The 17,092-nt window shown below is 37.7% G+C and overlaps 1 protein-coding gene across 1 annotated transcript; it reads left to right on the plus strand.

Annotated features, from left to right (window-relative positions):
* Positions 1-9,203: 9,203 nt before the first annotated feature.
* Positions 9,204-13,337, plus strand: LOC142632437 (uncharacterized). The gene has a single exon (XM_075806838.1). The coding sequence runs from the start codon at positions 9,204-9,206 to the stop codon at positions 13,335-13,337; it is 4,134 nt and encodes a 1,377-aa protein (XP_075662953.1).
* Positions 13,338-17,092: the final 3,755 nt, after the last annotated feature.

Below are 17,092 nucleotides of genomic sequence, written 5' to 3' on the forward strand. Positions count from 1 at the left end.
GTCACTATTCTGTTAGCCACATAAACAGTAACACAAACGGTAGTTAAAAAAGACTAATAATGCTCAATTTTGAAATTTGAGGGACTAATAGTGCCTACTTGAAATTTGAGGGACTAATTACGCTCACAAGGTAAACTTTAGGGATTAAGAGTACGTTTGGATACAGCTGAAAACTGAAAATACTGTAGTAAAATAATTTTTAAATGAGTGAATAGTATCGTGGGACCCATTTTTAATGAAAAAGTTTCTGAAAAAGTGAGGTTTATGGGTCCCATGAACAGTGCATGGGACCCATTGGTGTGCACTGTTCACACAGAAAAGTCAATAATCACGACTCCAAAAAAAAAAAAAAAAACGCAAAAGCTAGACGTGGGAAGCACAAAACGCGCTTCCCAAACGAACACTAATAGTGTAGTTTCGCCTTTATTTTTTTTATCAAAAAAAAGAGTTTTAAAAAAGGTTCGGGTCGAGTCAGATTGACCCGCAAAAAACACAGGTCAACCCGTTTTTGTTTCAGGTAAAAAAAAAAGGATTCATGTCAAGTATTTTTCGAGTCGGGTTGAGTTAGAAAATTCTGACCCGTTTTGCTATGTTTAAGCAGAGGCAAGCGGGGCCACAAATGGGCAACCAGAGCTAATTGGACCACAAGTTGAAAACAGGTCATTTAAGATTGAAAGATTTTAACATGATTTTTAAATTGTTTGAGTTCCTATTGACCCATAACCAAATTTAGTATCTTGATAAGATACAACCATCAATAGCCACTATGGTCTTTTTACTTTTTCTTTTTTAGTTAAAATAATAGAAATTAGATTAAACAGATTAAATAATACGAAGTCTAAGGAACAGAACACTCCAAGTGTCAACTAATAGCTGATACAAATACAAGAATGGGGAGAAATTATTGTGTACTTCCGGAGTACCATAAATACGTACTCTCTCCTCTCATATGAATGATGGGTCCCACTAATTAAATTCATGGTGAGACTCATCATTCATGTGAGATGAAGAAGTACGCATTTATGGAATTTCGAAACTACCTAATAATTTTCCAAGAATGGGAATGGCCATACAAAATAAAACTATTACCGATAGAAGCTCCTTTCTTGGTCAAAAAATCCATGCATTGATTCCCTTGGCGGATGAGGTGAATATGAGCCACCTTGGTCTCTTGGTTATAGTGAAACATCCCCTTTTGGTTTCCAATATGACATGTCTTGGTCTCTTGGTGCAAGTGCAACAAAAAAACCTAACTTTTTTTTATGAGCCATGGAAAGTGTCACATGATCTCAATCCAGCAACGTATCAGCCTAAAATAATTTCCCCATTTGAAAAAAAAAAAAAAAAAAAAAACCACTTAGGGTCTATTTGAACTTTGCTTATTTTGCTAAAATTTTAAATTTTTTTGCTAAAACTACTGTAGATAAAGGTCAAATTTAGCTAAAATATAGTACATTAGAGTCCATTAATAATAGTAAAAATAAGCTGAATAGTGAAATAAACTGACTTTTTAAGCTGGAGTTAAACACACTTAATAATTTGGTGGGCAGATACAAGTTATTCACTTTTTCTTTTTTCTTTGAGTAATTAGGTGTTCACTACTCAAGAATACAATTTGGAGTACATATACATGATACATGCATGAACTGAACATGTGAAGTAATAAGTTCATAATGCAAAGCAACAAGTCAAGCAGCCCCCACATGTTCGTAAATATAAAAAAGTAGTCCCCCCACATGAGAGATTCAATGCATTGTCCACAAGTAATTCCTCTCATGATTCTGATTTCTAACCACTACTCATATTTTCTTCAGTCAGATCCACCACCCCCTCTTACCTCTTCTCTTTCTCTCTCACGCCACCCAAAACCAATGCCATCACCCCTAGCTAACATGTTCATTGAACTAAAATTTCTTTCTCTTCTTATATATAAAGACCTCCATTTCCTTCTTTTCTTCCAACCAACAATCTAACCTCTCTCTCTCTCTCTCTCTCTCTCTGATCTCTCTCTCTCTCTCTCTCTCTCTCAAAATGGTTCTGACTAGTTTCAATGAACAGGTCTATCTATCTTTTGCAATCTCAATTCTTGTGGTTCTCTATCTCTTTCTGGTAGCCTTGGAGTCTCCATGGAGCAATAGTGGAGCTTGGTGGTTGCCCCTAGACTCTTGCTTCCCAACACTCACAGAAAGAATGGCATCAGTGATTGACTCAAAGGAAAGCTGTGAACTAGGAGCTGAGCAGCATAAGAATCTCTATTAGAGAACCACGTAGATGCAGTGAGGACTTAATAATACCAATGTCAGTTTAGTGAAGCAGTAAATCATCGCCACGCATTCTCATCTTCTGCTTCTTCTTTCTAATCTTTTTTGTGTTTTTAGCTTAATGAATTCAACTTTTGTACATCCTTATTGACTTTGTTTTCGTGGAGAATTTGTGTCTTGTGATTTTATGACTCTTGTTTAGAAATTCAATTCTCTTGAGTTGTGGAGATTTAATCAACTTTGAATGTATGCATCCCACTAAGAGTCAGTCGAAAGGCATAGGCGTAGAATGGTAGATAGGGATTGTTCAGTCAAATGCGCTGCTAAGCTCAAATGCTCAATGCGATCCCTTTGGAATTTGCAATTTTCTTAATAATGTATATATTTATATACTATATAATAAAAGTTTGATGTTAAAAGTCATGATTGTATCAAGTAACTTAACATATATGATTTATAAAAAAAATTAAGATCCCTTAAAGGAACTATTAATAAACCATTTTAGAAAAATTTTGACACAACTTTTATAAAAAAATATAAAACTCGTCAAAAAAAAATTTTTTTTCTTTTCTCATAAAAATTTTTAAAAATATTTCCTAAACCAATACCCTTAAAGTTTCCATTAAATTTTTCTTAAGAAAATTTTGCCAAATAAAAATTTGTAGTGTTCCTAACATCAATCTTACTATAACAAGTGGCTTTTTAATTGTTTTTGTTAAGATAATATACTTTAGGTAGTTAAGAGCCTTGAAACTCAATTAACACATCTCAGTGTTTCTAATAAAGATGTCTAGGGTACATTTAAATCATTGATCTCTCCATATTGGAACTATTGAAAAAATAATAATTTATTTTAGATAAAAATCTATTATCTAAGTTTCAAAAATATTAAAAACTCTCCTACCATACTTACATCAAGTGGTTTAACATATGTGTTATACCTTGTAAAATAATGTGATATGCTCCTATGACTTATTGATTGTTAAAATAGTTAATTTATTTTAGATGAAACTCTATTATCGTTTGGCTCACTAATTATTAATATAATTCAATGGTATTAGTTTAATATTTCTTTGATTTCATTCTCAAAAAAAAAAAAAAAAAATCTTTGATTTACATAAAACTAGTGATTCATTTAGGGCATTGTAGATGCTCTTTTTTTTTTTAGAAGTCCAGCAGGAGAAGAAAGCCCAAAGACGTGGGCAGAAGAAAGTGGAATGGAAATACCATTGAGCCCAAGTGGCAAAAATAATGGATCACGGATCTATAAAGCAAACAAATGGGCCCTAAAGAAGTAAATGGGCCTAAGAATGCCCGAAAAGAAAGAAATAGCAAACTCATGGGCAATATGGATGTAGAAAAGTAAGAATGGGCCACAACTATCACAGCAGGCCTAAAGCAATGTAAGTAAAAAAAGTAAGGGGTAATGGAGGATCCATAAGCCCCAAAGATGAAGTATGAAGCACTTGGGCCAAGGAAGCCTAAGGAGTTAGTAAAAGCCTATGGGAAGCACAGAACTGAAAAGGGCCAAAGATGCCCCAAGAAAGTAAACAGGCCAAGAATACCCAAAGGGAAGTTAGCGGGACGCGGGAGCCCGCAAGTAGTAAAAGGCCCAATGAGTTTATTGGGCCATCAAAGAAGGAATGAACAGTAAAGCCTAAAGAGGCTCAGCAACCTTGGGTCAAGCAAACTTCACGGCAGGCATAACAGAATGATGTGGTAGAAAGCAAATAGCAAGGCTGAGAATAAAGCACGGAAAAGCCCACAATCGGGCAAGACTCAGCCCCTAAGGGAGCAAGCCATAAATGAGAAGTCAGGGAAAGTAGCCCAAGCCATAAGAGGTCAAAGACAAATGGCAAAATGGGCAAATGGACCTTCAAACCGCAGCAAACACATGAGCAGCAGGCAGATTTTAGACGAGCATGGAAGCAAGGCACGCGCAAGGACCAGACACCACCAGCCTGTACCCAGCCAATACAAGAAGTGGTGGGTCATGGGTCAGAGGTAAGAGGGCATGGCCTGGCGGTGGGGAGGGGGAAAAACATATTTTCGTGTTTCCTGCTCAGGCTCTTTTGGAGACAGTGTCCTACTGGGGTGACATACCACCCAAAAAAGGCAAAACTGAGTTGGAACCACTAGGTGCATGCCATGAGGGACAGAGAGGAAGAGCGTACTTAAACAGTGGCAGGTAAGGATGTCATGGCAAGCAAACAAACAAAAGTCTTCTTTGTCTAGTGAGGTGGAGTGGCGCGACCAGCGTAGGTAAGTGGCGCTAGTTGAATGACTGACCAATCAGTAATGGTCGGCAAAGACACCCGCACCAGACAAAAACAGTTAAGGACTAAAATGGTAAAAGTCAATCACAGCTGACATTATATAAGGAGCCCTTTGCTATGCACGACGGGAGGCAGAGCAACCTCTAGGGAGAGAATCACTAGAACTAAGAAAAACATTGAGAGTAAAAGCAGAGAGAAAGGAAGGAAAGAATTAGAGAGAATAGAAAGAGAGTAAGAACGAAGAGAAAGGAAGAAAAGAACTAGGGAATAGAAAGAAGAGTAAAAACAGAAAGAACAGAGGGGCAGGCATGCACCGAATAGGTTGATCTCCCTCTCCCTCTCCGACCCATGTTCTCTGATAACGGCAAAAGACCTCTCTAAATACAAGTTATTCAGGCCCGCTCATTCAAAGCGGTTAATTTCTTCTTTAGAGAGATTAGTCGCGTTGAAGAGATGGTTCCCCCTTCTTGACTTAGACCCAGCAGCGTAACTTGATATGGTAGACTGACATTTCTTATCTTTAATAAGCTTAGCGCTATTCATTTAATACTTATCCTTTGTTGGTGTTTCATAAAACGGGCATTCATTATCAAAGTCCATTATTCACTTTTATCTGAATCGTAAAAGAATTTTTATTATTGTCTTTATTGTATCTGCTTGATGTAACTATTGTAACAGCTCTGCCTGCCATGGGCATGTGATAAAAGCTTGGCTAACAGAGGCATCGTTGGCGCACAAGTCGAACCAAGAAAGGTTGCTATTGGACCGATCCCAACTCCTTGATCCAGAAAACTTTGGGCCTAGTGCAGCAAGAGGCGGTCCAGCCCAACATTTGCAAAAAAAGCCCCTACAAGCATAAATTGACGCAATCTAAAAAGTTCATAATTTTCATTTATACTTTTTAAAATTTAGGGTTAAATTTGAAATTACCCCAATTATAAAGAAATTATGATATTTATCATTTTTTTTTTTTAACAAATGATAGCCAAGAAAACCACAACATTTATGTAGGGATGAAAGGGCCATGAATGTATATTGGGTTGTGGGCCTTGTCCAAGGATATTTAATAATTCGAGGATAGGTAAGCGTTAGTAAAAGGGTACAAATCAGTGAGTTATGCAAGGATCCTGGTCATGAGGGTTTAGAAAGATCATCCGAGGAGAAATGCCTCCTCAGCTTAACAGATTAGAGGTCAAAGGAGTTGACCTATCATCAAGGGCAATACTCCAGGAAATTCTACTAGTAAGGATAAACATCAGGAGGGAAGAGGATAAAGGGAAGCTAAGAAATATCTAAGAGAAAGCTGCTACCACCGCATTAAATGCTCTGTAGCTAACTATCTGGCCACATTAATGTGGAGGTGATACCTGAACAGTGATATTCAGCCTTACAGCTATTTCCAAAAACCTCAAAAAGGTGTTGATGGGACAAGGATCAAGACAGGCAACTTGACCTACACGTGGAGGGTGGAGATGAAGCAAAACAGGAGAATATAAGGAAGAAAGACCCCAATACAAGGGAACATATGAGAATTTGTAGAGAAAAACACTATAGCAATAAGAACTGTAATTGTAATCAAGTTTAAGAGAAATATATACAAGAGCTATCCTCCTCAAACTTTGCCGAAAAAGATTTACATTGCACGCAACCTGTTTATCTTTGTTTTTCTTGCCACCTTTAATCCATTATGATTGTTGTCCAACTCATTGAAATCTAGTTTTAAGCTCACTCTCTACAAATTTATTGTGTTGGGCTCTTTGAGCCTTAATCCTTTTATCTTTTGGGCTTAGGATCCAAGCACACCCTCACAATTTGAAACCCAACTTTGATAATATAATATATGATTTTTAAATAATTCATGCTCACTAGTATTGTACTACTGGTAATAATATAAGAATGCATTCTTTTGACTTTTTATCACTTATTCTAATATTGTCATATAAGCTTTTAAAGCTCACATTATCCACGGCATAATTCTACAATATCACTTTTTTAAAAATTTGGTTTCTAGAATTAAAAATGGTGCTTGTTAGGCCAAATAATTATTCTATTAATGGCCTATGTGTTAGAATATGGAGAAGCCGTGTAACAAGCTAAGATTATGTGGATGACCAGGTGGGATTTAATTGAGTTAAAGATTAGGCCCAATAGAGTGAAAAGTGGCATTAATCTAATGAATTCCAAGTCAGTTTTAATTATGAGATTGTAGGCAATTATCTCGAGGAAGTTATGAACAATTACCTCAAGCAGTTTAGAAAGCAATTAGAAGTGAAGATATGTGCCAAGCAACATAAGCAACAAGGTGACAGCTTCTTACCGAGCCCTATTAGTAGCAAGACACTTGATAAGAAAGATCAATCAAGAAAAGACACGTTAAACATAGAAGTAGGCATAGCTGTCAAGACCTCAAGTATAAATAGAGAATTCATTCTAAAAGAAATAGAGCACGCACAGCTAAGAACACATCAAAGCACTTCCAAGGTCATTTGTACTTGAATTCTTAGGTGATCTAATAGTTCTTATGCCTTATAGAAGACTTCATGCTTGTAAGTTTGTTTTCCTACTTGTTTCGAATCCAATTGATGTTAGAATGATGACTTAGGATTGAATCTGTTTTAATTACTGCAATCTACTTTACTTCGAGATGACTTCGATTTTTTATTTAGTTTGAGATGATACGCTTTGAATTTGCTTAGTTCGATTAGATTTACTTCAAACCAAAGCACTTGGGCTTAGTCTATTTAGGAATCAATCGCTTCAAATCCGTTTATTTTTCTTCGAATCAATGCAATAACTTAGGCTTAATAAATTAGACATGATAACTTAGGATCTTTAATTCAATTTAGTCACTTAAGGTTTCTCATTTTCGTTGTTACCTCATTCATTTCACAAAAATTTCTCTTAATTACGTGAGACATTTTCGAACTCCAGACCCTATTCATCGAACTTAGATTTTCATCTCGAGCTAGTAACAGCATTTTAGTGTTCACTTCGAGTAACCTATAAATATTAAGAAAAGACCAAGTAAAAATTAGTTTATGCTCAAACAGTGCTAAACTAACATGGAAGACATCACGAGGAAGTGTGCAGGTCTACGATTATCTGGAAGAGAAGGAAGTGAGGTGGACCTAAGTCCACCAGAGAAAGAAACGGGTTTTGTTCTAGCAGGAAAGTTTTGCACAAAGAGGAGGGTGAACCTAGAAGCAGTGGTGAGAGTTTTAAGTACAATATGGAAGACTGAGAAGAATTTTGAAGTTAGCGATGTGGGGGAAAATAAGGTTCTTTTCCTTTTTCAGACGGAGGAAGACATGGATAGAGTTCTCTTGCTTAGTCCATGGTCTTTTGATAAATACCTCCTTGTGTTACATAAACTAGGAGTTAGAGAAGCGGTAAACAAACTCAAGTTTAACGAAGCATCCTTTTGGGTCCAAATCCATGGCCTCCCCATCATGAGCCAGACAAAAGATGTCGGTTTGCGCATCGGTGATACGTTGGGAAGGGTGGAGAAGGTGGACGTGGACGAGACGGGCTTCTGTCTGGGAAACTACCTTAGGATCCGTGTGTCAATGGATATTTCGATGCCGCTTTGTCGGGGTCGCCTGGTTAGAATGGGAGGGTCGTCGCCGACGTGGGTGGAGTTTAAATATGAACGGTTACCCATCTTCTGCTATTGGTGTGGGATGATTGACCACGACGAAAAGGACTGTATGCAGTGGATGAGCAGTAAAGAATCCCTCAGGGCAGAGGAAAAGCAGTATGGTCCGTGGTTACGGGCAACAACAAATCGTGTTCAGAAGCCTCAACTAGTCGTTGTATCGAATCATGACGGCAGGAAGGAATACAAGGAAAGGGAGGAAGAGGAGGTTACGGTGGAGCGGGAGGGGATCAGGGCAGAGAGGGAGGTTGCGGCGGCTGTTCTACAGACCCTACAAGGAGGTGATGACGTGGATAAATGTAGGGCGGAGGTGGCAACTTCAAAGTCGATAGAAGGAAGTGAGGAAATATGTATCCCGCATAATCCGCAAGCTCCGAGTTTTGAGGAGCAGTTAAAGGAGATCGACGAAGATATATATGGGGATGTTTTGAATTTGGAAGCTAGTACGCAAAAGGTGGCAGATGCAGAGGCAACTTTAAAGATGACGAGCCAACTGGAAGTCTCAAATGTCAACCAAAGGGTGGATACGAAAAAAGGATGTGGGCTGATTGTAAGGCCCAGTGGTAATACAGATATACCAGAGAAGATTTCGAGCCCGAAACATCAATTGCATGCAAAAGGTGAGTCGGATTGGGCTTTGAGCAAGCCAAAGGAAGTTTTTGTTATGGGATTAGGTACCCAAAGGCCTAAAGGGGACACAAAAACAAGAAGAAGCAAGATTTCGGCCCAAAAACAGAATAAGCTGGGTTTGGGCAAGGCGGACAAGGAAAATAAGATGGATGTGGCTGGTGACATAACACAGAAAGAGGACACTGATATGTATTTTGTGATGGAGGTGGATAATAATGAATTAGGAGTAAAAAGAAGGGATCGAACTCCGTTGAAGGAAATACCAGACAATGAGAGGACAGGGAAGAAACCAAAAGTGGAAGGCGAGGTGCTTACTCTTAGTAAGCTATTAGCACAACAACTTGGAGCGGCGGCGGCTGTTGGACAGCCCCGCCGGGAGCCATGAGTTCGATATGCTGGAACTGTCGGGGGCTTGGGAACCCCTGCACAGTTAATACTCTCCAGAAGATAGTTTTGGAGGAAGATCCCACTTTGGTCTTTCTCATAGAGACCAAGTTTGAAGTATCGGAGATGACAAGTATCAAAAGGAAGTTGGAGCGACAGCAAGGTTTGGTGGTGCCGTGTGTACGCCGTGGTGGCGGTTTGGCACTTCTATGGAAAAACTCTACAAGAGTGGATGTTCAGACATACTCACCCCGCCATATTGACGCCATTGTGACTGATGAACAAGGAAACAAAAAGTGGCGGTTCACTGGGTTCTATGGTAACCCAGAGACAAGCAAAAGAGAGGAGTCGTGGAAATTGTTGGAACAACTAAGTATGTCAAGTAATCTTCCTTGGGTGTGTATAGGGGATTTTAATGAGATAATGCACCCCGGTGAAAAAGAAGGAGGCAATGTACGTCCGGATGGGCAGATGCGACAATTCTGTGAAGCGATAAATAGAAGTAATATGAGGGATATGGGATACATAGGACCAGACTTTACGTGGAGTAGGCGATTGGGTTCGCGAGGTTGGGTCCGTGAAAGGCTTGACAGGGCACTAGTGTCTACAAACTGGGCTTCGTGTTTCCCACAGGTACGACTCTTTCACAAGGCAACTTCTGTATCGGATCACTGTATGCTCATACTCAAGGCAGATAGAGATCGACGACGCAATCGTAAGCGACCAAAACTCTTCAGGTTTGAGTCGATGTGGCTGCGGGACGATAGATGTAGCGAAATAGTAACATCTGCATGGGAGAGAGGTGAACTTGGTGGGTCGGATTGTCCTTTTTCAAAATGCATGGAGGAATGTCGTACGTCCCTAGTGTCATGGAACAAAAGAACCTTCGGCAATGTGGGAAGGAAGATATCCTATTTACAGGAAAAGCTTCAATGTTTGGAGGAGGAAAAAGGTAACAGTGTTGACATGGAGGTAATCCACGAGACAAAAATGGAGTTGAATAAGATGATAAGGGCAGAGGAGGATATGTGGCACCAGAGATCGAGGAATTGCTGGCTGAAATCAGGGGACCGTAATACATCTTTTTTTCACACAAAAGCATCTAATCGAAATAGAAGAAATATGATTTCAAAAATCATGGACTCTAACGGTGCTAGGCAAGATGATGAGGAAAAGATAGGCGGAGTTTTTGTGGAATATTTTAAGGACCTCTTTACCTCTGCGCAACCATCGGTGAGTGAAGAAATGCTTGATGCTCTACACACCAAGGTGACTGATAGAATGAATTCCATGCTTATCCAAGACTTTCAAGCCCATGAAGTGTCAAAAGCATTAAAACAGATGCATCCAATGAAGGCGCCAGGTCCCGACGGCATGCCCCCTTTATTTTATCAGCAGTTTTGGCCTACTGTGAACAATATTGTTATACAAACTGTTCTTAGCTTTCTTAACCATGGTATAGCTCCTCCTAAGTTCCATGAAACGCACATTGTGCTCATACCCAAGACCAAGGATCCTTCGTGTGTAACTGACTATAGACCGATAAGTTTGTGTAATGTAGTTTATAAACTGGCGTCCAAGGCAGTGGCCAATCGGTTAAAGGTGGTACTACAAGACATTATAGGTGAAAACCAGAGTGCCTTTGATGCGGAGAGGCTTATCACGGACAATGTGTTGGTGGCTCATGAACTAATGACTCATATTAGCCGGAAGAAGAAGGGGAAGATTGGCGAGATGGCGCTGAAGTTAGACATGAGCAAAGCATATGACCGGGTGGAGTGGGAATGTTTGCAACAAATAATGAGGAAGCTTGGTTTCCATGAGAGGTGGATTCGGTTGGTCATGAGTTGCGTGTCCTCGGTAACATACGCCGTGCGCGTCAATGGAACTCCCTATGGACAAATCTCACCTACGCGTGGGTTAAGACAAGGAGACCCATTGTCACCCTATTTGTTTTTAATCTGTGCCGAAGGTCTGTCTGCACTACTGCATAAAGCCGTCCTAGGAAAAAAGTTGAAAGGTGTTGCAGCGTCGGCAAGGGGTCCCAGTGTATCACACTTATTTTTCGCCGACGATAGCCTCATATTTGGAAGAGCCACTATGTTGGAGTGCAACGAGATACAGAGGGTGTTAAAAGTCTATGAATCATCATCTGGACAACAACTGAACCGGAGGAAGACAGCTCTATTTTTCAGCCCCAACACGGAAACGAGTACGAAGGAGTTAATCAAAGCCTTGTTTGGTGCACAGGTTATTCGACCACATGAATCCTATCTGGGGCTTCCGTCTTTGGTGGGAAAGTCGAAAAGGAATACCTTTGCTCAGTTGAAACAACGGGTAGCTAACAAGGTATCTGGTTGGAAAGAAAAACTACTCTCTAGTGCTGGGAAGGAGGTATTGATAAAGGCTGTGGCCCAAGCAGTGCCATCATACACCATGAGCTGCTTCAAGCTTCCAAATAACTTGTGTGATGAACTGACAGGGATGGTGAGACAATTTTGGTGGGGACAGGTGAAAGACGAGAAGAAGCTAGCTTGGATGAGCTGGGAAAAAATGTGTTTACCTAAAGAGAGAGGTGGGATGGGATTTAGAGACCTGAAGACGTTCAATCTTGCGCTTTTAGCAAAGCAAGGGTGGCGGCTGCAGACAAACTCATCCTCACTTTTTTCCCGAGTGTATAAAGCTAAGTATTTCCCCAGGTGTGACTTTGTGGATGCAGGTTTGGGTAGCCAACCTTCTTATGCATGGAGAAGTATCCATGCAGCTCAAGCAATAGTTAGGAGGGGCATGAGGTGGCAGGTGGGTAATGGAGAACATATTAGAATATGGAGGGATAAATGGCTTCCAACACCAAAAACATACAAAGTGGTAACACCAGAGAAAGAAACCACACCGGTAACCATGGTTTGTGATCTTATAGATAACGAGAGCAAGGAATGGAAAGTAGATGTGGTGCGTCAGAATTTTTTCTCGCAGGATGCGGAGGCAATATTGAGCATACCTTTGAGTGTTAATGGTGCCCGTGACAAAATAGTGTGGGCTGAAAATAAAAATGGGAAATTTTCTGTGAGGAGCGCGTACAAGGTGGCTTGGGATGATGGTTTGAAAGGAGAAATGGCGGGTTGCTCACGTCCATCTGAGATAAGAAAAGCATGGAGAGGTTTATGGGGAATGAACGTGCCAAATAAGGTAAAACATTTTGCATGGAAGGCATGTGGGAATATTCTAGCCACTAAGGAGAATTTATGGAGGAGAAAAATCACGGTTAATGGGCTGTGTGAATATTGTGGGACCCATACTGAGACTGTCGGCCACCTTTTCTGGTCTTGTAAGCATGCAAAAGATATATGGTCCTCAAGTAAACTGTTCATGCCATTCGAGGTGATGCCATCATGGGACATCATGGATGTCATCTGTCAGGTGCAACAATGGAACAACTTTATGCCCGGTTTGATGGAGCGGACGGTGATGATTTGCTGGGGAATATGGAAGAATAGGAATGAGATCATCCATGGAGGGAAAGGTAGGCCTGGGAGAGCAGTGGTACGGAGTGCATTAATGATGATGGAGGAGTATCAAAATGCAAATGAAAGTCTTGAGGTCGGCCAGAAGAGTACAAACACGACAGTGAGGTGGAGCCCACCGCAGCAGGAGAAATATAAAGTGAACGTTGATGGGGCTGTCTTCACAAAGAGAAAGCAAACAGGAATAGGGGTGGTCATCAGAGATAACGCAGGGGAGGTGGTCGCTGCACTGAGCAAGAGGCTTGCGGTCCCGCTTGGAGCACTGGAGGCCGAAGCAAAGGCGCTGGAGGCAGGGGTCCGATTTGCTGCAGAAGTTGGCGTAAGGGATGTTATCTTCGAAGGAGACTCGCTCATGGTCTACAATGCAGTCCACAGTTTGAGCACAGCGTCGTCGACCATTCAAAACTTAGTTACAGGTATTCTACAACAAGTCCAAGGCTTTAGGACTTTTGCTTTCTCACATGTTAAAAGGCAGGGGAATGCCCCAGCCCACATATTGGCCCAATATGCTTGTAAGGTTGAGGACTTTGTCACTTGGATTGAGGAATGTCCTGGTCCGATTGAATCTGCATGTGCCCAGGATGCTTGTGTTTTGAATATTTCATGAAATAAAAGTTTTGGTCTTCCTATCAAAAAAAAATATCAAAATTCAGGATCCCACCCAACCCCCCCCCCCCCCCACCCCCCAACTCCACCCCTCCCAACAAAAATCAAAGAAAAAGGAGATGGATAATTGCTTGATCTTAATCCACTAGGTTAATAAGGCTCACTTCTCATTTAATTTGATAATTTGAAATTTTCTTTAAATTACTATTATCTTAGTTTTGGTAGGCAATATACATATATTTTATGTTTAATTATACATAAACTAGCTTGTAACCACATGCATATGCATGGATATACTTAAAAGATACATTTTCTTTTAGAGAGTTTTAACTTATGGCGTCCGTCCTGAGAATAGTTCATTATCATCAGACCAAGACACTAATCAGTTTTTAGTGTAGGCAGAGATTGAACTACAGATCTCTTATTCAACCATCAGAGACTTTACTAGTTAAGCTAATTGAAACTCACTAAAAGATACACATTAAGATGCATAGTATAATTCCTACATATATAATTTAAATATTATTGATAGTCATTCTTTCTTTTTTTTTAACTCTTTAAAAAGTCATGTAAAAATGTCATTAGATGGAAAATGTAAATTGTCTATTTTTTTAATATTTTTATATTCATTAATTCTAGACTCTTTGGTTTCTGTACACAATAACTCACTTGAATGGATATTTATGATATGGTCTCACATTTGAATCCAAAATTAAGAAATAAAACTTTTTCTAAAAATAAATAATTTAGGATACATAACGCAAAATTGGACTTCACTTGTAAAATCTAATTAGATTTTCTCTAAACTTTATATATATATATATATATATATATATAGAGAGAGAGAGAGAGAGAGAGAGAGAGAGAGAGAGATGACTTATAAATTTGAATTGTTTTTAGTTATAAAAAAAGGCTCATCTATATATAAAATCAATCAAACTCTTTCTTCCTCTAACTTTATATATAGTGTTAGATATATGATTATATTTTTTATGATTTATTTATATTTGATTCCTCGTTTTCTACTCTAAATTAATTTATTTGGCACAAAAATTTTAAAAATTTTAATTAGATAGGACATGTGACGCAAAATTAGACTCTAATTGAATTCCAATTTAAAATCTAATTGAATTTTCTCTCAGTTTTACCTATTAATATATATATATATATATAGATAACTTATAAACTTGAATTTTTTTTAGTTCTACAAAAAAAATGCTCATAAATATAAAATCATTAAAAAATTATGTTTTTTATGGTTTAACTTATATTAAACTCCTCATTTTTTACACTAAATTAATTCATTGGTACAAAAATTAAAAAACTTAGATTAGATAAGACACATGTCGCAAAATTAAACTCTAATTGAAATCCAATTTTTACATTAAATTAATTCACTTGGTACAAAAATTTAAAAACTTAGATTAGATAGGACACGTGAGGCAAAATTACACCTTAATTGAATTCTAATTTAAAATTTAATTCAATTTTCTCTCAGCTTTACCTATTATTATATATATAGATATGTGAGTTTGAAAATTTTATCTAAAATATACTCATCACATGTATTTTTCTTTTATAAAAGATTAAAATTAATCAACTAATCATGCGAACATGCAGCCAAGAGAATCCAATGGTCAAGATAAATTGGGGCATGATTTTTAAAGTATTAAATAAGTTTTTTTTTTTTTTAAAAGGTGAAAATAAAAAATGCAAGAAACAAATTCATTCAAGCCAAAATTAGAAAAACCCTAATATGGAAATATCTTGTGCTATCTTAGTATTTTTGCCATAACTTTTTGCACAGATCTTCAATTGACTTGATTCTTGTGGCCATGTAAATAAGACTCAAAGATCTACAACCTTTTGATTGCTATAAATTTAGAAAAAAAATGTTTTTGGGGTAAAATGTGGCCTAGAAGTTGACAGTGAAAAAAAAAACCGCCGAATATTAATGAATTCACATCCTAAATTTGAGATATTTTATCTTTTTCTTTTGGAGGAGGGTGAGGATATAAAGGAGAAAAAAATCGTAAAATGTTTTTCATATTATTGTTTAATTCTTTTAGATGTTTAATATTGTTTTTATGGATTTATTTTGCATAACTAGGTGTGGCTAAGTCTCTCGCTAAGGTTAGAGGTGAAGCCTAATATTTTTAGCATGAGTTCTTGGGATTATCTATGTTCTTTCTATAGATTAATTAATGATTGAATTTTGAGATTGACTTTACTATTTGGAACTATAGATTAATTAATGATTGATTTTTGAGATTGATTTTACTATTTAGAACTATTGCATGTTGACAAGTTTTTAAGATCTAAAATGATTTTTATATATATTTAACACTTGAACTCCTAAATTTGTTATGATTTGAGAATATATTAAATGTTTAATCTCACCTGTAACATGTCAATTGAATTATTTATTCAATCACTCATATTCAATATACTTTACACATTATTTGAATACTTTACTATTTTATCTTTCAATTATGTGAGTTAGCTCTCTACCCTAATTAGATTAAAAATAATTCGAATTCATATAATGAAATATTAGGTGGATCTTTAAATCTCTACTTTTTATTTTTTCCATTATTTTTCTCAAACTTATTCTACAATTTTCAATTATAATCTTTGATGATACACAAAATTGTCATTAAGTTGATTATCTACACGCGCGCCAATTAAGGTACCTGAAGAACAAAAAGAAGGAAAAACCTACAGAGAGCGCCGGTGGACTACCGGCCAAAGACTCTCCAAAGGTTAATTCAGTGATAGAAGAATCTTTAATAACTTAAAAGTATTAGAGTTAGAAAATTTCACGTACTTTGGAGAAAATGAGACTTAGTGCTTATATAGTGGTGTAGAGTTTGCTGTATATATAGGTATATACATGGATAGGTTGTAATAATGATATTTGAGATTGAAGAATATTATTTCATAAAGTGAAAATTCAAGTTCTTGAATTTTCTAAGTGAAATTCGAACTAAAGGATTTTCGATCAGTCAAAGCTTTTGCTTGATCGATCGAAATGATGAAGAAAATAATCTTGGAGTCACTAGATGATTTGGTCGCTATTCGATTCATGTTCGATCGATCAAAAAGAACTCTCAACCGATCGAAACGCGTAAAACTGAGTTTTCTGCAGAATTTTCTGGTAACTGTTCTGAATGTTTGAAGAGGTTTCAAGCCTTGTTAATAGTTTTATGAAACATTTTGACTCTCCATACGTGTCTTTTGATGAAATATAACCTTATGGGTATAAATAGAGGCTTATGTTCACTCCACAAAATATTAAGTTAGAGAGAAACACAAGAAATCCTATGATTATTCTTCAGAATTGATATCTGTAGAACCCAACAACTTTGTTGTATCCTGAGGACAAATTTGTGATAACCTTTTAGCAACAAAAGTGTGGAGGCAAATATTGTCTAAAGATAACAATTTTGTGCCTCCAAGTTATCTATTTTTGTTTGTCTTTTGTGTTATTCTTATTCTTCCTTTATTACTTTGTATATTATTCCCAACAGAGCTAACCAAGATCCCTTGAACGTAAGATCTTTCCTTGTAGGGAAGATATAGAGTTAAGGCTCTGAGATCTTAGGGTTTCACTTCTCATACTAGGAGAATACGAATATGTAGAATGATCTTTAGACGTGGTTTGCAAGTTCTTTCCATATGGGGAGATATGAGTTGAGATCACGCAAATGGTACGGGGCTAAGTGTACTCACTCGTCAGTATGCTCGTTAACCCAA

This window comes from Castanea sativa, chromosome 4 (assembly GCF_040712315.1).
Source record: "Castanea sativa cultivar Marrone di Chiusa Pesio chromosome 4, ASM4071231v1".
Classification (NCBI taxonomy): domain Eukaryota; kingdom Viridiplantae; phylum Streptophyta; class Magnoliopsida; order Fagales; family Fagaceae; genus Castanea; species Castanea sativa.